At 44.7% G+C, this 21,804-nt stretch overlaps 1 protein-coding gene across 1 annotated transcript in view; it reads left to right on the plus strand.

The window, feature by feature from the left end:
• The first annotated feature begins 14,448 nt into the window (after positions 1-14,448).
• LOC138965395 (cilia- and flagella-associated protein 54-like) overlaps positions 14,449-21,804 on the plus strand; it is a 103,974-nt gene continuing 96,618 nt past the window's right edge. Inside the window, exons 1-6 of the mRNA XM_070337533.1 lie at positions 14,449-14,761; positions 16,284-16,389; positions 16,928-17,071; positions 17,693-17,864; positions 18,206-18,264; positions 19,666-19,809. Coding sequence (XP_070193634.1) covers positions 14,580-14,761; positions 16,284-16,389; positions 16,928-17,071; positions 17,693-17,864; positions 18,206-18,264; positions 19,666-19,809 — 807 coding nt within the window. The 5' untranslated portion in view covers positions 14,449-14,579. The remainder of the gene's footprint in view (positions 14,762-16,283; positions 16,390-16,927; positions 17,072-17,692; positions 17,865-18,205; positions 18,265-19,665; positions 19,810-21,804) is intronic.

The following is a 21,804-nucleotide window of genomic DNA, read 5'->3' on the forward strand; positions in this document are numbered from 1 at the left end:
ATAAAGATCGGTCCAGTAGTTTAGTCTGAATCGCTCTACACACACACACACACACACACACACACAGACAGACAGACAGACAGACAGACACACATACACCACGACCCTCGTCTCGATTCCCCCCTCTATGTTCAAACATTTAGTCAAAACTTGACTAAATGTAAAAAGCAGTGTGCTCAGTAACCACTGAGTACATCAGCCAACAAGTCCCAGCTTAGTAGGCATTCAGTTCAGCAGAAAGAAGAAAAGAGATGATAGAGGCGGAGAAGGAGAAGAAGTGGTCGATTTTGGTTCCCAATGCAGGAGGCCGGAGACAGGTAGCAGGAAACGACATCGGTGTGATCTGTCTGTTGATGATGAGATACTGGACATAAATTATAATGTTGCTTCAGTTGATATTGTTCGTCATCAAACTGCATCGCTATTATTTGAAACATTCTTAGACATTGTTTTTTATCATGTCTGTCGACTCTGAATTCGATTAAAAAAAGCTTGTTTTAGTTGTCTTTAGCCGTCTTTAGTTGTCTTTAGCTGTCTTTAGCCGTCTTTAGTTGTCTTTAGCTGTCTTTAGTTGTCTTTAGCCGTCTTTAGTTGTCTTTTCGCCCTTTATAGGTACCGCCTCGTAGCGCAGCGCGTTGTAAATCGCAACGCTGCACAACGCGCCGCGCGCTGTGAATCCACTTCGTTCGGGAAATCCCGATTATTCCAACTCTGCCCCGGATTCTTACTTTGCGCCCAACAACAATCATGGTGATCGCAGTAGACGAACCAACTTTTGTTGACACAATTCTGTTCTACGGGTTATTTGTTGGAGCAATTTTCCAGGTCATATGCATTATGTCTGCGGTTTTCGTCCCGAAGAGCACAGAGGAACAGGTATGTAACTGTTGTTAGAGCACGATTTCCCCCTGAATCGATTTTCTTATGTGATCATTTGTACTGAATTTGTAGACCCTTCGAAACTTCTTTCAATCTTTGCAGCCACTTCCTGACCAACACTACAAGAACAAACATTGCAACTTGGTCAGCTAGGTCCTAATAGTGCTTTCGTTCATGAAAATCAAGCCAGAGCTGCTGACTACTTTGATTTGCTGTTTTCACATTACTGATTCGAGTGTGACGAAGGCGCGGTAATTATTGGTAGAGTGAGTAAACTACTAAATAATATCTGTTCAGTTATGCTGAGGGCTGAGCCAGTGAGGGCAAAGACCCGCCGAGCTCTAGATTCAGTAGATGACTTCATTCGGAATGTTACAGAGGGACTGGACAGTTTGACAAGGGAAGAGTATGGTAGTCAGAAAGTAGAGCGCATGCACAAAATTGTATGCTGCTTGCTTTTGTACACGTTACATACATGGACATGACCCCCTACACCAGTGCCTTTACCCTGAGTTTAGTGGCACATGATTTATAACCCTCCTTTTTAACTAAACAGCTTCCTGCTTAAGTAGGGTAAATGATGTCTGGAGCTGTGCTTGGTGAGGGTTTACCCCGGGGACCGCTACGGTTGCGGGATTGGTCTAGATTAATAACTGAAAATAGGCAGCTTGATCTGTCCCTTTTTACATTGATCAATCAATCAATCAATATGAAGCTTATATAGCGCGTATTCCGTGGGTACAGTTCTAAGCGCTTGTCGAAGAGTTGTCAACACAGGACTAACAAAGAAACTAACATCTACAGACGGACACGAACCCTATCACACACTAGCAAACCCTGATAAACATACAACAAACAACTGTTTAACAACAATGTACACATCAATAGCTAGGTCCAAACAAAATAATATTAAACACAAGGAAAACACCTCTCACAGAGCACAGCACAAGAATGTCTTTTGGGGCACAACACATCACGTCGAACATGAAAGTCGCAGCCAGCTACGGGAAGAACTGAGTCTTCAACCTACTCTTGAACGCGTCAAGAGAGGGGCTCTGGCGAAGCTCAAGCGGCAGGGAGTTCCATCAATCAATCAATCAATATGAAGCTTATATAGCGCGTATTCCGTGGGTACAGTTCTAAGCGCTTGTCGAAGAGTTGTCAACACAGGACTAACCAATTTCGTCAAGTTTTGACTAAATGTTTTAACATAGAGGGGGAATCAAGACGAGGGTCATGGTGTATGTGTGTGTGTGTGTGTCTGTCTGTGCGTGTGTGTAGAGCGATTCAGAGTAAACTACTGGACCGATCTTTATGAAATTTGACATGAGAGTTCCTTGGCATGGTATCCCCAGAGGTTTTTTTCATCTTTTGGATAAATGTCTTTGATGACGTCATATCCGGCTTTTGGTAAAAGTTGAGGCGGCACTGTCACACCCTCATTTTTCAATCAAATTGATTGAAATTTTTGCCAAGCAATCTTCGACGAAGGCCGGACTTTGGTATTGCATTTCAGCTTGGAGGCTTAAAAATTAATTAATGACTTTGGTCATTACAAATCTGAAAATTGTAATTAAAATTATTTTTTTATAAAACGATCCAAAATTACGTTCATCTTATTCTTCATCATTTTCTGATTCCAAAAACATATAAATATGTTATATTCGGATTAAAAACAAGCTCTGAAAATTAACAATATAAAAATTATGATTAAAATTACATTTTTGAAATCGATTTAAAAACAATTCCATCTTATTCCTTGTCGGTTCCTGATTCAAAAAACATATACAGTCGAACTGGCTTAAGACGAATCACTGGGGATCGGAAAAAAAGTTCGTCTTAACCAAAATTCGTATTAAGAAAATTGATTGATTTTTTTTATTTTTATTTTTATTTTTTTTAAGTCTTGTACATTTTATGGTGTTTCAATTTGTTTCTTTCGCAACTTTCATGCTGCTTCACGTTTAGACAATAAAGTGACATATTCAGTTACATGTTCATGTGTGTCTCATGTTGAGTGATGATTGTTGAGTTTGAGTGAGAGTGAGCACACAGATGTTTCATCCAGTTGTTACGTTTTTGGTCACACACACGCACACACTGACACTGTCCACATTCGCGGTGTTCCTATCATTTGTCCGGAATCACTTACCTTGGCGACGGGTACCAAACCTTGGCCAATTTAGTTTTTTTTGTTTTGTTGCAACATGATGTTCAAATCCAAATCGATAGCACTGACTGACTGATAAACTATCGCGAACCGGCGAACGCAAACGTTGAGAGTGTGGTTTCCCTTGTCCAAGGGAAACCACTCTGGCATCTATATTTTTTGGCAATGGCGTCCGTTCAAAACATTGATGTTTCGTTTTTGGTATTCGCGAAGGAAATAAACGTCAGTCAGTCATTCATGTTCAGTGTCTGAGCTATCAATCACTTTGATTCTAAATTTGAAATTGTTTTGTGAGTACAGTGTAATCAGTTTAACTTTATTCAGTGATCGGTTGAGCAATGGTTCAAGCAGTCGACGCAAGGGAAGACTTTGACACATGTATTCAAACTTCTCAAATTCCCATGATATGTCGATCTCGGGACGAGTTTAAAGATTTCGTCATAAGCGTGAGTAAATTACAGACATTATGCATGCTTGGGAATCCAAAAAGTGCTCGTTATAAGCATAAATTCGTTACAAAGAATTCGTTTTAAGCATTTTTTTTAAGCATGAAGAAAGAGGTATTCAGTTGGGAACTTAAAACTAATACGTTATAAGTCAAAATTCGTAACTAGCGTGTTCGTTTTAAGTGGGTTCGACTGTAGATAGGATATGTTTGGATTAAAAACACGCTCAGAAAGTTCAAACGAAGAGAGGTGCAGTAAAGCGTGCTATGCAGCACAGCGCAACCACTACCGCGCTAAAACAGGCTCGTCAGTTTCACTGCCTTTTGCACGAGCGGCGGACTATGATCATTGTTAAAAAATGCAGTGCGTTCAGTTTCATTCTGTGAGTTCCACAGCTTGACTAAATGTAGTATTTTCGTCTTACGCGACTTGTTTTTATCTTTTTTTTGTGTCGCTTTTTTATATTTAGTCAAGTTTTGACTAAATATTTTAACATCGAGGGGGAATCGAAACGAGGGTCGTGGTGTATGTGTGTATGTGCGTGTGTGCGTGTGTGTGTGTGTGTGTGTGTGTGTAGAGTGATTCAGACTAAACTACTGGACCGATCTTTATGAAATTTGACATGAGAGTTCCTGGGTATGAAATCCCCGAACGTTTTTTTTCATTTTTTTGATAAATGTCTTTGATGACGTCATATCCGGCTTTTCGTGAAAGTTGAGGCGGCACTGTCACGCCCTCATTTTTCAACCAAATTGGTTGAAATTTTGGTCAAGTAATCTTCGACGAAGCCCGGACTTCGGTATTGCATTTCAGCTTGGTGGCTTAAAAATTAATTAATGACTTTGGTCATTAAAAATCTGAAAATTGTAAAAAAAAAATAAAAATTTATAAAACGATCCAAATTTACGTTTATCTTATTCTCCATCATTTGCTGATTCCAAAAACATATAAAATATGTTATATTCGGATTAAAAACAAGCTCTGAAAATTAAATATATAAAAATTATTATCAAAATTAAATTTTCGAAATCAATTTAAAAACACTTTCATCTTATTCCTTGTCGGTTCCTGATTCCAAAAACATATAGATATGATATGTTTGGATTAAAAACACGCTCAGAAAGTTAAAACAAAGAGAGGTACAGAAACGCGTGCTATCCTTCTTAGCGCAACTACTACCCTGCTCTTCTTGTCAATTTCACTGCCTTTGCCATGAGCGGTGGACTGACGATGCTACGAGTATACGGTCTTGCTGAAAAATGGCATTGCGTTCAGTTTCATTCTGTGAGTTCGACAGCTACTTGACTAAATATTGTATTTTCGCCTTACGCGACTTGTTTTTATCTTTTTTTTGTGTCGCTTTTTTTTTACCTGTCTTCACCCCTCTTTTTTCGATTCATGAACTGGGTCCATTTGGACGTTTTAAGTTCAGCGAGTGGAGTTTTAAGTAGAGCTGGTTAAAATGGGCCTAAGTGGCAATAATAGTTCCTGTGGACTTTGACTACTAACTGGAAGAGGAAGAATAGGCACAAAGAACTTTTCTGTGGCAAAACTCTCAGCCAGAGAGAGTGCACCATGTCATAAACTTATATAAACTTCCCATTGCTTGTATTAAATATGGACACAATTAAACAACAAGACACTTAGAGTTAGACAGTCCCACTTACAAGTTACAGTCCCTTTATCATTCTGTGTGACTGTGAACCCTTAATTCTTCCTTCCCACAACTATCCTGGTCATGGGACTGTGAACCCACTAGCTAAGTTCAGACCTTGAATAAAGTCATTTTAGTCATACAAAAATGTGCTAAAAGTACAAATACAATTGGATGTATAATGTTTGATACATCTTTTTATGACTTAAAGCTCTCTCCCCCCCAACCCTCTCTCCCCCAACCCTCTCCCCCCCCCAACCCTCTCTCCTCTGTCCCTCTCTCCTCTGTCCCTCTCTCCCCCAACCCTCTCTCCTCTGTCCCTCTCTCCCCCAACCCTCTCTCCTCTGTCCCTCTCTCCCCCAACCCTCTCTCCTCTGTCCCTCTCTCCCCCAACCCTCTCTCCTCTGTCCCTCTCTCCCCCAACCCTCTCTCCTCTGTCCCTCTCTCCCCCAACCCTCTCTCCTCTGTCCCTCTCTCCCCCAACCCTCTCTCCTCTGTCCCTCTCTCCCCCAACCCTCTCTCCTCTGTCCCTCTCTCCCCCAACCCTCTCTCCTCTGTCCCTCTCTCCCCCAACCCTCTCTCCTCTGTCCCTCTCTCCTCTGTCCCTCTCTCCCCCAACCCTCTCTCCTCTGTCCCTCTCTCCTCTGTCCCTCTCTCCCCCAACCCTCTCTCCTCTGTCCCTCTCTCCCCCAACCCTCTCTCCTCTGTCCCTCTCTCCCCCAACCCTCTCTCCTCTGTCCCTCTCTCCCCCAACCCTCTCTCCTCTGTCCCTCTCTCCTCTGTCCCTCTCTCCCCCAACCCTCTCTCCTCTGTCCCTCTCTCCTCTGTCCCTCTCTCCCCCAACCCTCTCTCCTCTGTCCCTCTCTCCTCTGTCCCTCTCCCCTCTGTCCCTCTCTCCTCTGTCCCTCTCTCCTCTGTCCCTCTCTCCCCCAACCCTCTCTCCTCTGTCCCTCTCTCCTCTGTCCCTCTCCCCTCTGTCCCTCTCTCCTCTGTCCCTCTCCCCCAACCCTCTCTCCTCTGTCCCTCTCTCCTCTGTCCCTCTCTCCCCCAACCCTCTCTCCTCTGTCCCTCTCTCCTCTGTCCCTCTCCCCCAACCCTCTCTCCTCTGTCCCTCTCTCCTCTGTCCCTCTCCCCTCTGTCCCTCTCTCCCCCAACCCTCTCTCCTCTGTCCCTCTCTCCTCTGTCCCTCTCTCCCCCAACCCTCTCTCCTCTGTCCCTCTCTCCTCTGTCCCTCTCCCCCAACCCTCTCTCCTCTGTCCCTCTCTCCTCTGTCCCTCTCTCCTCTGTCCCTCTCTCCCCCAACCCTCTCTCCTCTGTCCCTCTCTCCTCTGTCCCTCTCCCCTCTGTCCCTCTCTCCTCTGTCCCTCTCTCCCCCAACCCTCTCTCCTCTGTCCCTCTCTCCTCTGTCCCTCTCCCCTCTGTCCCTCTCTCCTCTGTCCCTCTCCCCCAACCCTCTCTCCTCTGTCCCTCTCTCCTCTGTCCCTCTCTCCTCTGTCCCTCTCTCCTCTGTCCCTCTCTCCTCTGTCCCTCTCTCCTCTGTCCCTCTCTCCTCTGTCCCTCTCTCCTCTGTCCCTCTCCCCCAACCCTCTCTCCTCTGTCCCTCTCTCCTCTGTCCCTCTCCCCTCTGTCCCTCTCTCCTCTGTCCCTCTCCCCCAACCCTCTCTCCTCTGTCCCTCTCTCCTCTGTCCCTCTCCCCTCTGTCCCTCTCTCCTCTGTCCCTCTCCCCTCTGTCCCTCTCTCCTCTGTCCCTCTCCCCCAACCCTCTCTCCTCTGTCCCTCTCTCCTCTGTCCCTCTCCCCTCTGTCCCTCTCTCCTCTGTCCCTCTCCCCCAACCCTCTCTCCTCTGTCCCTCTCTCCTCTGTCCCTCTCCCCTCTGTCCCTCTCTCCTCTGTCCCTCTCCCCTCTGTCCCTCTCTCCTCTGTCCCTCTCTCCCCCAACCCTCTCTCCTCTGTCCCTCTCTCCTCTGTCCCTCTCCCCTCTGTCCCTCTCTCCTCTGTCCCTCTCCCCCAACCCTCTCTCCTCTGTCCCTCTCTCCTCTGTCCCTCTCCCCTCTGTCCCTCTCTCCTCTGTCCCTCTCCCCTCTGTCCCTCTCCCCTCTGTCCCTCTCCCCCAACCCTCTCTCCTCTGTCCCTCTCCCCTCTGTCCCTCTCCCCTCTGTCCCTCTCCCCTCTGTCCCTCTCTCCTCTGTCCCTCTCTCCCCCAACCCTCTCTCCTCTGTCCCTCTCTCCTCTGTCCCTCTCCCCTCTGTCCCTCTCTCCTCTGTCCCTCTCCCCCAACCCTCTCTCCTCTGTCCCTCTCTCCTCTGTCCCTCTCTCCTCTGTCCCTCTCTCCCCCAACCCTCTCTCCTCTGTCCCTCTCTCCTCTGTCCCTCTCTCCTCTGTCCCTCTCTCCTCTGTCCCTCTCTCCCCCAACCCTCTCTCCTCTGTCCCTCTCTCCTCTGTCCCTCTCTCCTCTGTCCCTCTCTCCCCCAACCCTCTCTCCTCTGTCCCTCTCTCCCCCAACCCTCTCTCCTCTGTCCCTCTCTCCTCTGTCCCTCTCTCCTCTGTCCCTCTCTCCCCCAACCCTCTCTCCTCTGTCCCTCTCTCCTCTGTCCCTCTCTCCTCTGTCCCTCTCTCCCCCAACCCTCTCTCCTCTGTCCCTCTCTCCTCTGTCCCTCTCTCCCCCAACCCTCTCTCCTCTGTCCCTCTCTCCTCTGTCCCTCTCTCCTCTGTCCCTCTCTCCTCTGTCCCTCTCTCCCCCAACCCTCTCTCCTCTGTCCCTCTCTCCTCTGTCCCTCTCTCCTCTGTCCCTCTCTCCTCTGTCCCTCTCTCCTCTGTCCCTCTCTCCTCTGTCCCTCTCTCCCCCAACCCTCTCTCCTCTGTCCCTCTCTCCTCTGTCCCTCTCTCCTCTGTCCCTCTCTCCTCTGTCCCTCTCTCCCCCAACCCTCTCTCCTCTGTCCCTCTCTCCTCTGTCCCTCTCTCCCCCAACCCTCTCTCCTCTGTCCCTCTCTCCCCCAACCCTCTCTCCTCTGTCCCTCTCTCCTCTGTCCCTCTCTCCCCCAACCCTCTCTCCCCAACCCTCTCTCCTCTGTCCCTCTCTCCTCTGTCCCTCTCTCCTCTGTCCCTCTCTCCTCTGTCCCTCTCCCCCAACCCTCTCTCCTCTGTCCCTCTCTCCTCTGTCCCTCTCCCCTCTGTCCCTCTCTCCTCTGTCCCTCTCCCCCAACCCTCTCTCCTCTGTCCCTCTCTCCTCTGTCCCTCTCCCCTCTGTCCCTCTCTCCTCTGTCCCTCTCCCCTCTGTCCCCCTCTCCTCTGTCCCTCTCCCCCAACCCTCTCTCCTCTGTCCCTCTCTCCTCTGTCCCTCTCCCCTCTGTCCCTCTCTCCTCTGTCCCTCTCCCCCAACCCTCTCTCCTCTGTCCCTCTCTCCTCTGTCCCTCTCCCCTCTGTCCCTCTCTCCTCTGTCCCTCTCCCCTCTGTCCCTTTCTCCTCTGTCCCTCTCTCCCCCAACCCTCTCTCCTCTGTCCCTCTCTCCTCTGTCCCTCTCCCCTCTGTCCCTCTCTCCTCTGTCCCTCTCCCCCAACCCTCTCTCCTCTGTCCCTCTCTCCTCTGTCCCTCTCCCCTCTGTCCCTCTCTCCTCTGTCCCTCTCCCCTCTGTCCCTCTCCCCTCTGTCCCTCTCCCCCAACCCTCTCTCCTCTGTCCCTCTCCCCTCTGTCCCTCTCCCCTCTGTCCCTCTCTCCTCTGTCCCTCTCTCCCCCAACCCTCTCTCCTCTGTCCCTCTCTCCTCTGTCCCTCTCCCCTCTGTCCCTCTCTCCTCTGTCCCTCTCCCCCAACCCTCTCTCCTCTGTCCCTCTCTCCTCTGTCCCTCTCTCCTCTGTCCCTCTCTCCCCCAACCCTCTCTCCTCTGTCCCTCTCTCCTCTGTCCCTCTCTCCTCTGTCCCTCTCTCCTCTGTCCCTCTCTCCCCCAACCCTCTCTCCTCTGTCCCTCTCTCCTCTGTCCCTCTCTCCTCTGTCCCTCTCTCCCCCAACCCTCTCTCCTCTGTCCCTCTCTCCCCCAACCCTCTCTCCTCTGTCCCTCTCTCCTCTGTCCCTCTCTCCTCTGTCCCTCTCTCCCCCAACCCTCTCTCCTCTGTCCCTCTCTCCTCTGTCCCTCTCTCCTCTGTCCCTCTCTCCTCTGTCCCTCTCTCCCCCAACCCTCTCTCCTCTGTCCCTCTCTCCTCTGTCCCTCTCTCCCCCAACCCTCTCTCCTCTGTCCCTCTCTCCTCTGTCCCTCTCTCCTCTGTCCCTCTCTCCTCTGTCCCTCTCTCCCCCAACCCTCTCTCCTCTGTCCCTCTCTCCTCTGTCCCTCTCTCCTCTGTCCCTCTCTCCTCTGTCCCTCTCTCCTCTGTCCCTCTCTCCCCCAACCCTCTCTCCTCTGTCCCTCTCTCCTCTGTCCCTCTCTCCTCTGTCCCTCTCTCCCCCAACCCTCTCTCCTCTGTCCCTCTCTCCTCTGTCCCTCTCTCCCCCAACCCTCTCTCCTCTGTCCCTCTCTCCCCCAACCCTCTCTCCTCTGTCCCTCTCTCCTCTGTCCCTCTCTCCCCCAACCCTCTCTCCCCCAACCCTCTCTCCTCTGTCCCTCTCTCCTCTGTCCCTCTCTCCTCTGTCCCTCTCTCCTCTGTCCCTCTCTCCCCCAACCCTCTCTCCTCTGTCCCTCTCTCCTCTGTCCCTCTCTCCCCCAACCCTCTCTCCTCTGTCCCTCTCTCCTCTGTCCCTCTCTCCTCTGTCCCTCTCGCCTCTGTCCCTCTCTCCCCCAACCCTCTCTCCTCTGTCCCTCTCTCCTCTGTCCCTCTCTCCTCTGTCCCTCTCTCCCCCAACCCTCTCTCCTCTGTCCCTCTCTCCTCTGTCCCTCTCTCCTCTGTCCCTCTCTCCCCCAACCCTCTCTCCTCTGTCCCTCTCTCCTCTGTCCCACTCCCCTCTGTCCCTCTCTCCTCTGTCCCTCTCCCCCAACCCTCTCTCCTCTGTCCCTCTCTCCTCTGTCCCTCTCCCCTCTGTCCCTCTCCCCTCTGTCCCTCTCTCCTCTGTCCCTCTCTCCCCCAACCCTCTCTCCTCTGTCCCTCTCTCCTCTGTCCCTCTCCCCCCACTTCCTCTTCTTCTCCTTTCTTAAAATAAAGGTAACGTTTTGTAATGTTTGTTGTGTTGTATTACTACACATTTCTGTACATCTGTCGTTTTCTAAGGACACACGTATGGCAACCATTTTTTTCCCAGCAATTTGTTCTGTTTTTGTTTTATACAGGAAATGGACGAGGCAGACCATCCAGCAGAACCAGCACCAGCCAATACAGTCAAACAATCACATGACAGCGTTCGAAGGGGAAAAAAGCAGTCCAAAAAGCATCGATGAAAAAATGTCAACGCTCATAGTACACTATGCAATCCATCATCATATTGGTACGTATGCATGTTACTCAATGATTTATGTCATTAAGAGAGAGAAATTTGGGTTGGTTTCTTCCTAGGGAAAGCAATCTGCTTTAATACAGTATGGTTCTTTTATCAGAGTTCGTCGTCTTGGCTCTTTGTCCTGGCACATAATTAGAAATCGTAAAAATGTTTTGATAGACTGGTTGATGCGCGCCCTAGATTTGACCTCCAACACATGCACACACATTGTGATGTTAATCAGGAGGCTTTGATGTTTTCGGCTCGTTGTGAATCAGAAAAAATTCAGTGTCAGACTGTCTTCAGTGAGGCAGATGTCAAGAATTCTCAATAACAATTTTCACTTCAGTCTTTATGTTAAAGGCACACTACGCCTCCCGTAAAACATCACATATACTGTCAGGCTCTTTTACATTCAGTACAAACACCCTTTCGTTTAAACATTCACCGCTTGAGAACATCCTAGGTGCCCTACGTAAAGAGCGAGCAATTTTCAAAGAATTAATTTTGCGGATTGTCTGATCAGACAATCGGACGGTGTGTTTTGGCGCTAGACCTAACTTTTAAAATCTAAATAATAAATTGACAGCTTGTTACACAAACATTCTTTAAATCATAAAAGAATTCTTTTTTCATCAAGACAAGATCAGTACAATTCGAAGTTTTGAAAGTTTGAAAAAAGAAAAGCCCGGAAGCAGGGTCACGCAAGGTTGTGGTTCTCGTAGCAGACGACGGTTATGCCTATCGCCAGTTCCTCTGAACAGTCAAAGGCCATCGCTAGAGTTCATGTGAATCGCAGCCGTTTGTTGCGTTTAGATTCAGAGGTACATGATAACGTGCTATTGCAGATAAGCTTACAGGGAGTCACATTGAAATCACAAACTGATGACTACATTGTGAAAAAAGGGAAACTAGATCACACGGTTTTACGATGGCTCAGGGGTAAGATACACCACGCAAAAATAAATTCTTTGAAAATTGCTCGCTCTTTACGGAGGGCACCTAGGATGTTCTCAAGCGGTGAGTGTTTAAATGAAAGGGTGTTTGTACTGTGTGTTAGCCTGACAGTATCGGTTTACGGGAGGCTCTGTGCCTTTAACCCTTTTTTTGGATTTAAAGTATAAATATTCTACTTATACTGTTGACATTTGTCAATTATATTTGTCAAAGGGAAACATTCCACTAAAGATGGTGTACAACCACTGATACCTGCACCACTTGGACCACATCATTGACACCAGGTGTTTCAACATCATTACACATTTACGCAACCAGCTCAAGAGAACATTGAATGGATGCGATGGATGCGACATGGTACATTTTGGTGTTGAATTTCTTTTTCTAATTTTTACGACAAAATTTTGTCTTTTTGTTTGTTTGTTTTATTTGAATTTTAGGCTTCAGATTTCCTTTTCAACTGAATTTAAAATGAGTTGCATACTTTGCTTTCATGCAAGGACCATCAAAAAGTGTGTTCTTTTGGAACATGTGATGAACGTTTGCTATCTTTATTTATAGGTACATGTATAGAGAAGTGTTACTATAAACAATGGGGTCAATGCTCTTTTTCTGTGCTCAATGTGTGTGATAACGGACTGTGTGAAAGATGACTGTTTATCTGCCTCAAAGTGCTCTCAGTCTCATGAACCATTTTCCCCCCGGGGGTTAGGGGGAAGAATTTACCACGCTCCCCAGCATGTCGTAAGAGGCGACTAACGGATTCTGTTTCTCCTTTTACCCTTGTTAAGTGTTTCTTGTATAGAATATAGTCAATGTTTGTAAAGATTTTAGTCAAGCAGTATGTAAGAAATGTTAAGTCCTTTGTACTGGAAACTTGCATTCTCCCAGTAAGGTAATATATTGTACTACGTTGCAAGCCCCTGGAGCAATTTTTTGATTAGTGCTTTTGTGAACAAGAAACAATTAACAAGTGGCTCTATCCCATCTCCCCCCCTTTTCCCGTCGCGATATAACCTTCGTGGTTGAAAACGACGTTAAACACCAAATAAAGAAAGAAAGAATGAACCATTTATAGTGTTATAACCTTTCATAGATTATTAGGTTTGTCTGCCTTGTGTGAAAGTAACAGCTCTGATGGAAAGGAGTTATATTGTAATCATTGATGAACCTGATCTGAAAAAAATCCATACTTCTAATATTATTAGTGATCTTTGTTTGGCTGTTTCTTTTTGAAGTTCACAAGTTGCTTGAGAATGTTTCATATTATTATTTCCAAAGTTATGTCATCTGTTGCACTCAACTCTTCCTATGGTGCCTGTGTTTTTTGTGGAGGGGGTAATATTATCAGTTATATCCTCCAAAAACCTGAATGATGTTACCTACAGGAAGAAGAGAGTGGCAGTTTGTGATACTCAGTGACGTAAGTAACAAAGTTTCTGTGCATGTTTATGTCCATTGAGGGAATAGAACAAAGTTATTTGTCCACAGATTTAGATAACAGAAGAATTTGAACTTGTCACTGGTCCTGCTAACTATTCTGTCTTGTTTAAGATTGTTGTAATTTTCAGTGAAAATTAAAGAAAGAAGTTTATTTGTTTGGTATTTTTAAAATATAATCTGAGTATGGTTGTATGTTGTGCATGCATGTGTGTGTGTGTATGCTGGAAAAGGGTGGAGAAGTTCGATTCTTCATTGTTTTCTGCATTGACAATCTATGAAGCCGTAAAACTTACAAGTGTGCCTTTGCTTCAATTCTATCACATGAATTAGCCAGACCAGGTTCTCTGTTTTTGATGTCAATAACAACCTTGATCATTTTCCGTTAGTCACCAAAAAACATTTACGCAATGATTTTCTTCATTGTTTTTGAGTTATGAAGCTAAACACAAACTAAGAACAATTATCAAAATCTGCAGAGAATGCTTCATGCAATGGAAATAAAATTGACTTGCATAACAGTGTTAACATCTTCAAATACCAATAAGTTCAAATTAAAACAAGTCGCGTGAGGCGAAAATACATTTAGTCAAGCTCAGACGAACTCACAGAATGAAACTGAACGCATTGCATTTTTTCCGCAAGACCTGTCCACCGCTCGTGGCAAAGGCAGTGACATTAACAATCCAGAAAAGCGCGGTAGCGGTTGCGCTGAGGAGGAAAGCACGCTTTTCTCTATCTCTATTCTTTTTAACTTTCTGAACTTGTTTTTAATCTTAACATATCATATCTATATGTTTTTGGAATCAGGGACCGACAAGGAATAAGATGAAATTGTTTTTAAATCGATTTTGGAAAATTAATTTTAATCATAATTTTCATATTTTTAATTTTCAGAGCTTGTTTGTAATCCAAATATAACATACTAGATGAATACCCGCTTCGCCGGGTACGGCTTCGCTGGGAAGAAGTTGAGACATTCCTTTTGATAATCTCCAGAGAATCTGCACCATTGCTAAATCTCAGATGGGCAGACACTTAATGCAAAATGAACAGCAAACAAACACACACACACACACACTTATTGCAACAACGTCAAACACCACAACACACACTTGATGCAACAACATAAAATGCACACCACAACACACTCACACTTAATACGTCAACAAAATATCACAACACACACACACTTATTGCAACAAAACATCACAACACACACACACCCACAGCCAGTCAGCTTCATGGCTGGCAAACATTACAAAGTAAAAGTGGAGTTGTACAAGGTGGATGGAATAGGGATTCTAACTTGAAAAGTATTTGACAGAATCTAAAAAAAAATCAACTACACTAAAATGCAGAATACAAGTACATTTAGTTATTTATGAATAACGTTTTTGTTCGAATTATTTATTGTGCGTGCAATCATGCAAGAATGTATTAACACGCGAGTTATCTTTTATAGGGTGAGTGTTATCTCCCTTGCAATGTTGTTAGGACAACCGCCATGACAGCAAAATGGCGACCCGCTATTTGAAAGTTCAGAAGTAGCTGCTTTTATTTTTCATTTGCCGACGCCAGGCGTACAAGAATACCTCGGCCAATTGTTTGTCTTTAACCAAAGCAAGAAAACGCCAAAATGGCAAATAAAAAAGTAGCTTCCAGGCTGAACAAAGGCCATCCGAGTTCGTTTTACAACAAGGATAAACCGAATCCAGTGCTTCTCGCCTTGGACCAAGAAACCACACAGTTTGTGGCGTATATGGAAAAGCGCTCATGGCCTGGATATAAAATGCCAGAGGGAGAGTCCTTTTCAAGACCGTAAGAATGGCTATGTTTTACGTAACTAACCTTTTTCTGCTAGTAATTTGTCTTACAAGAATTGAATCTTCAAGTTCAATATATCTAGGTCAAATCTCAGTGTATGTGTTTTGTTTCTCTCTCTCTCTCTCTCTCTCTCTGTCTCTCTCTCTCTCTCTCTCTCTCTCTCTCTCTCTCTCTCTCTCTCTCTCTCTCTCTCTCAGGGCGGGGACGTAGCTCAGTTGGTAGCGCGCTGGCTTTGTAGCCAGTTGGTCGCTATGAGCGTGGGTTCGATCCCCACGTTCGGCGAGAGATTTATTTATCAGAGTCAACTTTGTGCAGACTCTCTTCGGTGCCCAAACACCCCCGTGTGCACGCATGCACACAAAAAAGATCCCAAGTTCACAGCAAAAGTCTCAGGGCTTGGAAAACACGAAGACACACATGCATCATCTCTCGTCTTTGATTATCATGATAGTATTTTGATACTTTGACGAGACAAACCCAATGCTGGTGTGTCGAAGAAGACAGCCACAGCGGGTTTGTTAGAGTCAAAGTATCACACAATATCTTCAGCGTATTACCAATACCTGTCCCAATATAGGCCAATTGGTCTTAGAGGACGTTAAACCCAAATAATCAGTCAGTCAGTCCGTCTCTCTCTCTCTCTCTCTCTCTCTCTCTCTCTCTCTCTCTCTCTCTCTCTCTCTCTCTCTCTCTCTCTCTCTCTCTCTCTCTCTCTCTCTCTCTCTCTCTCTCTCTCTCTCTCTCTCTCTCTCTGTTTTAAGCGTGTTTTATTCATTTTCTTTGATACAACAACAAACAATATAACAACATTAGGAACGTTAACAAGCAGACTGCTTATGTACACGTTCTAAAATGATAATCAATACACATTCAGATAACAGAAAATGGTGAACAAGTGGTAACTTCAAGTTCAACACATAGTTTCAAAATATTTCATTCTTATTTTATATAAATAAAATGAAGAGAGAGAGAAAGAGAGAGAGAGAGAGAGAGAGAGAGAGAGAGAGAGAGAGAGAGAAGAGAGAGAGAGAGATGTGAAATTATATTAACAGTGACTGCAATCGATGTTGCAAAGCATTCTCTCTCTCTCTCTCTCTCTCTCTCTCTCTCTCTCTCTCTCTCTCTCTCTCTCTCTCTCTCTCTCTCTCTCTCTCTCTCTCTCTCTCTCTCTCTCTCTCTCTCTCTCTCTCTCTCTCTCTCAGCCAGCAGAAATGTAGGCTGACACATCCACATACGCGGCAAACACACATGTGTAAAATGTGCTACTCTCACACACACTCTCACATAGCATATATTGGTGTAATGCCTGTAGTATGAAACCAGCCACTTAAATTAAATCAATAGTGATCTATTCAGCAAGTGCTACCTAGGTGCATGCCACTGGCTAATCAGCAAAGATGAATTAAATACTATTGCATGTTACAATTTTATCACCGGGGTATGGTTTTGACGAATTTGTCAGCATATTTGCAGTTTTTAGGGGATACCTTTTAGATACAATAATTTGGATTTTCAGGGCTGATACCTTATTTGAGCTGTGGAACAAATATGAGCCGCGACTTCCCAAGATCTACTACCAAGAGAAGCTTCTTGAGATGGGAGATTTTCTTCTGTCTATTCAGGTTTGAATAAATTTGTTTTGTATTTTCAGTCTGTCTGTTTGTTTAACTCATGAGATATTAACAATATTTTGAAGCTCACTTAGAAGTACACAGCCTTGTTTCTATACCAACTAAAGCGTTATTTGTTAATTTTGAATAAAAAATGACATGTTTGGAAACTGCAAAAAAGGATTTCCTACAACACTGTTGTCAGGTAAAGTATGAGTGTTATTAATGGTATGTATTAGCAAAATAGATAGAATTTTGAGAATGTTATATCTAAATGGTTTGTCTTTTGCATCTTCTTTACTTTATTTGTGTATTGTTTGTTTGTGAAACTTGATTTATACAGTGATACGCCTTTCCAATGAGAGGACAACCCCAAAGAAAAGACACTTTTTGTGGTTTTTTCTCTTATCTTAACAAAATATAATATATAACTGCACGAGAGGCCACCTGTAATGAAAGGACACTGTTGACTTGTCCTGTTATCACTGGTACCACTGTACCTCATATTTGTGATAATGGTTTGCAATGTTGAATGATTACTATGTTTTAGGAGTATAAGCTGGCCCTGTGGCAGTGCTACGAACGATACCTTCAGCACTTTGGTGAAATCAACGTGGAGGAGATTACTGACGTGGACAACTTTCGCCGCATGTTCTTCCCCGGCGGCTTTGAGGCAGACAATGCTGGGCTGACGGTATGTTCAAATTTGATCTGCTTCTGTTTCTTTGTATTCAGTCTGAAAAGTTCTTCCGTTTGAATGATGAGCCATGAGTCTGTTCTTTCTTTTTTATGTGTGCGCAATCTTTTGCTCCTTGCCCCCTTCTCCCACTTCCTTTATCAAAAAGGTGTGAATCCCAAGATGTCTCTCTCGCTCAAGTCTTTTGCTTCTTTTCGTTTTTTCTGCGGTGCCGTTTTCTATTGGGAAAGATTTACTGATCTCAGTCATCATACTGTAACCGAGTGCCGAAACACCACAATCACCTTTGGAGGCGAAGTCCAATCAAACAGGATTGAGAATTTTAGAGCTTATTTCTAAGCCCTATAAAAATTCTAATGCATTCGCAAAGGAATCCATGAACATACAGAGAGACAAAAGCCGCCAGACCCCATCACAAACAGAACTCTACAATCCACCTTCAAAGGCGAACAACTGTGCAGAGTCTGCTGTTAGTTATTGTTCACAATACATTGGAACCCCACTTTTAAGACCTCCAAAAATCTGAGAAAATCTGGAGGGAGTCTTAAGAGGGGGTTCCACTGTATTTCCAATCAAAGAAGCACAGAATCTTGTTTAATCATTGTCCTTTGTTTTCAGTTTCAAGCGCTGATGGGCAAAAGCATCAGCATGTACCAGGTGGTATGCCTCAGCGACCCCAAGCTGCAGAACAAGCAGTCGGTGGAGCGTTGCGTGCATATCCTGGGATTTCTGCGACTGGTGATGCAGGTGGTTCTGCCGAGGGAGTCTCTGTGCTGGCTGATTGTCAATGGTAAGACACTTTTGGTTTGGATTGTTATGTACACAAACTACCCAACCTGGCAACCATCACACCCACCCCTCCATAGCCCCCTATCCCCTTCTCCCTGGCTGATTTATGTTTGGCAAAAATATGTATACGATTTAAACCTCTCTCTTTGTGGTGAAAGAGTTGTGTTTTTTGTGTGTGTTTTTTTATCCAAATAAAACACAACTAAATATTGGCATCACGGAACACTGTTTTTGCTTTTGTTCAAGTATGGGACATTCAATGTTTAATAATAGATTAAAAAAAAAAAATCTGCTTGATCATGTTTAGTGTTGCCATTCACCACTGGTGTGTTCTTCTCGCAGGCTCAGTTCACGTCTACAGCATAGCCAGGCACCTCATGTCCATGGGGCACTCTTCAAGGGTAGGTTTTGTTACTGCTTCTTTTCTCTTTTTACAGTCTTGGAGAGAGTGTATGTACTTTCATTCATTTTGTTAGGTGGCAAAATCAACAAAAGAGTTCATAATTCATCAGATTTAAAACGGATGCTGCCTTCACTCCGATACAGATGAAAAAGCTAAAAATCCATAAAGCTTTGTGTCTTGTCCATCCCTCTCACACACAGGGTACGTACCGTGCGCTCATGCAACTCTCGTGAGCACTGAGGCTTAACACTGGCATACATGTGATTACAGTGGGACCCCCCTTTTAAGACCCCCCAATTTAAGACTTCCTGCATTTTAAGACCTTGCTTTTTCAGATTTGTGTTGATTAGCTGTGTAAATGTAGCCCCTTTTTAGGACTCCTTCCTTTTTGGGACCTCATTTTCTCAGATTTGTGAAGGTCTTAAAAGGGTGGGTGCCACTGTACTGATATAGATCTGTGCCACTGTACTGATATAGATCTGTGCCACTGTACTGATATAGATCTGTGCCACTGTACTGATATAGTGTACTGATATAGATCTGTGCCAAAAGTCTCTTATGCACCTACCCTCTATCTGACTTTTCCTCAGGCATGGGATTCCGCGGAAAGGAAATTACGTTTCAGTGAAAATAAAAAATTGTCCGCGGCAAAAAAAAGGTAAATTAAATCATATGTATACTATCGTCTCTCTATCCATTATTTGCTTACACAAGAACTATCAAAATATTGGTCTAAAATGCTAAAATTTGTTTTCCGTCCGGGGGGCTTTGACCCCCTGGTCCCCCCAACGGGGCTCTGCCCATATACCCCGCCGGGGTCTAGGCGGCCCCTGGACCTCGGCCTATTTTCAGAATATTTTCTGTTTTGGAATTCCCATGCCTGTTTCCTCTACTACCAGCCTGAGATAAGAACGCAAAGTTCACAAAGTGTCGACAATGATTGTCTCCATCACACACATAAAAAAAAAGAAAAGAAGAAGATAAAAATGAATAAATAAACTGAAAATAATCAATAAGCAGACCTGGGAACCCATACGATTTTGACGTATTTTGTAAGCATGATTGTCTAGAATACGATCAGTATGGTCATTAAAAAAAAAAATACGAGAAAAAATTCCTGCACTACTGTCTTGTCTTCACGAGCGCATCCCAAAGCTGATCCATTATTTTGAAACATGATAACAGTTTTTGTCAGTAAACATTGAAAGAAGCATTTGTTTTAAATGTATTAGTAAACTTAATTAACAGGGTGACGGATGCGTGTGAAGCATGTTTGAAGAAAATGCTGTGTGGAGTACGCTCATTTTTCTGAAATTACACCAAGTTTGTTTGAGAATAATCCAAGTGCAAAACAAGGGTTCCCAGGTCTGAATAAAAACCACTAATCTGTGTAATGTAGGTGCTGGAGTACCTGTTGTGGGCGTCCACCTGCATGGAAACGTCGGTACCACTGATGGCGGTCAAGTACCTGCCATGGCGCGCCACTCTCTACACCGCTGTCTGTCAGTGCTACTACGACTGCAAGGCTGGCCCCCATGCTGAGGTAAGGACTATGACGTCGGAGCATTGATCTTATTTATGTAAATGCTTTTGTCATGTTTCTGATAGGTAGTCTTATTTCTGTCTCTGTTGGTTTTTTGTCTTGTACAGTACATGTATTTCCTATGTTTGCTTTTGTGTGTTTGTGCCAGTGTGCTCTGCTCTGTGTCCCTGTCTGTCAGTCAGTCTGTCTCTGTCAGTCAGTCAGTCAGTCAGTCTGTCTCTGTCTGTCTGTCTCTCTCTCTCTCTCTCTCTCTCTCTCTCTCTCTCTCTCTCTCTCTCTCTCTCTCTCTCTCTCTCTCTCCCAATTCACCATACACAATGTTGTACAGCTGATAAAGAAGATGCACACCATGTTGTATTTTTATGTCCTTTTTATCAAGACCTTCGAGCAAAGTATTTGAAAATCTCGAACTCTAAGACGCTGCAACAACAACTTGTGTATTTCTGTGGCAGTAATGAGGATAATGTGATGAACAGCTTCAGCAGATTTGTGTTCTTCATGTTACAGAAGAGACGAACCCTTATAAATCAGGTTCAGTGACATGTCATCAGGGTCTTAATGTATTTGTTGAATTTTATGCGTGACTATAATTTATAACTGTGCAGATACTACAGTGGAGTCCGGGTACAACGAATCTCAAGGGAGATACATTTTAGTTCCTTATATCAGTAATTCGCTGTAGAGTTTTCAACCCTAAATGGCCTCAAGACAAGTTTTCCCACTCACCTTCAAATGATCATCCCATCGATCTTTCCTTGGAGAGTACAATCTCTGCATGCTTCATAATATAATCCATAGAGAGGCATAGTTCAAATGTTCACTTTACTGTAATTTTAGAAGTAAAATTTAAAAAGTCGTGTAAAAGCATGTATGGTATTTTCCGGGTCATAAGGCGGGACTTTTTTTCCTGGAATGTATCAAAATAGAAAAAAATCAAAGAGACCGCCTGAGTACCAGTCAAACAACTTGTGATAATGCATGTTTCAGCTGAGACATCAAAGAGACCGCCCCATAGATTAAACTGTCACTGACCCCTGTGCAGGAAGTGTTTCCTCTCTCATATGACAGGGGAACCACCTCATAGCTAAAACTGGGTCATTGACCCCTGGGAAGAAGGTCAGTGTCTATAAAAAAAAACGCTCGCGCTGGACCCGAGTACTCTTCAGACATTCACACACACACACACACACACACACATACACACTCTCTCTCTCTCTCTCTCTCCCTCTCTCTTTCTTTCTTACACACACACAAACACACACACACACCACACACACACACACGAATACAGACTCATGCACGCACACATACACACACACAAACACACACACACACACACACACACACAAACAGTAACACTAACACATGTGCACAAAATGAACACACACACACACCGCGCGAGAGAAAAAGACTACAGGGAGGGATTGACGTCAAAGACTTTCGACCGTGACGTAATTACGTCACTATTCTTGGTTTACGGTACCATTCCGCGGCTTTGCTAGAGTATGCCATAGTCTTGGTTGGCCGAGACCTTGCACAGTTCGTTGTAGCCTTGTGACTTTTAGAGACAAAACTGCTCTGGGGGAATGAAAACGTGTTTGTTATAAGAGGGGTTCGTTATGCAAATGAGATCAAAAGGTTCGTTGTAGCCCGAAAGTAACAAGTAAGAAATAGAAGGCTGTCTGCCGGGAAATCAATGGCAGTTCTTTAAAAGCGGGATTTCGTTTTACCCAGGTTCGTTATAGCTGGACTCCACTGTATTGCTGTTATTTTAACCACTATTGTAAGGGGCTGTGGCCTTAGACAATTAGAGATTTGTTCTTGTTCTCTCTCTCTTTCTCTATATTTCTCTCTCTCTCTCTCTCTCTCTCTCTCTCTCTCTCTCTCTCTCTCTCTCTCTCTCTCTCTCTCTCTCTCTCTATTCAACAGCATGTGTTTTTCGCTTTGTCTGGGAAGTCCAAAGACAAGATTTTCATGCGTTTTAATTGTATGTTT

This window comes from Littorina saxatilis, linkage group LG4, assembly GCF_037325665.1.
Source record: "Littorina saxatilis isolate snail1 linkage group LG4, US_GU_Lsax_2.0, whole genome shotgun sequence".
Lineage (NCBI taxonomy): Eukaryota > Metazoa > Mollusca > Gastropoda > Littorinimorpha > Littorinidae > Littorina > Littorina saxatilis.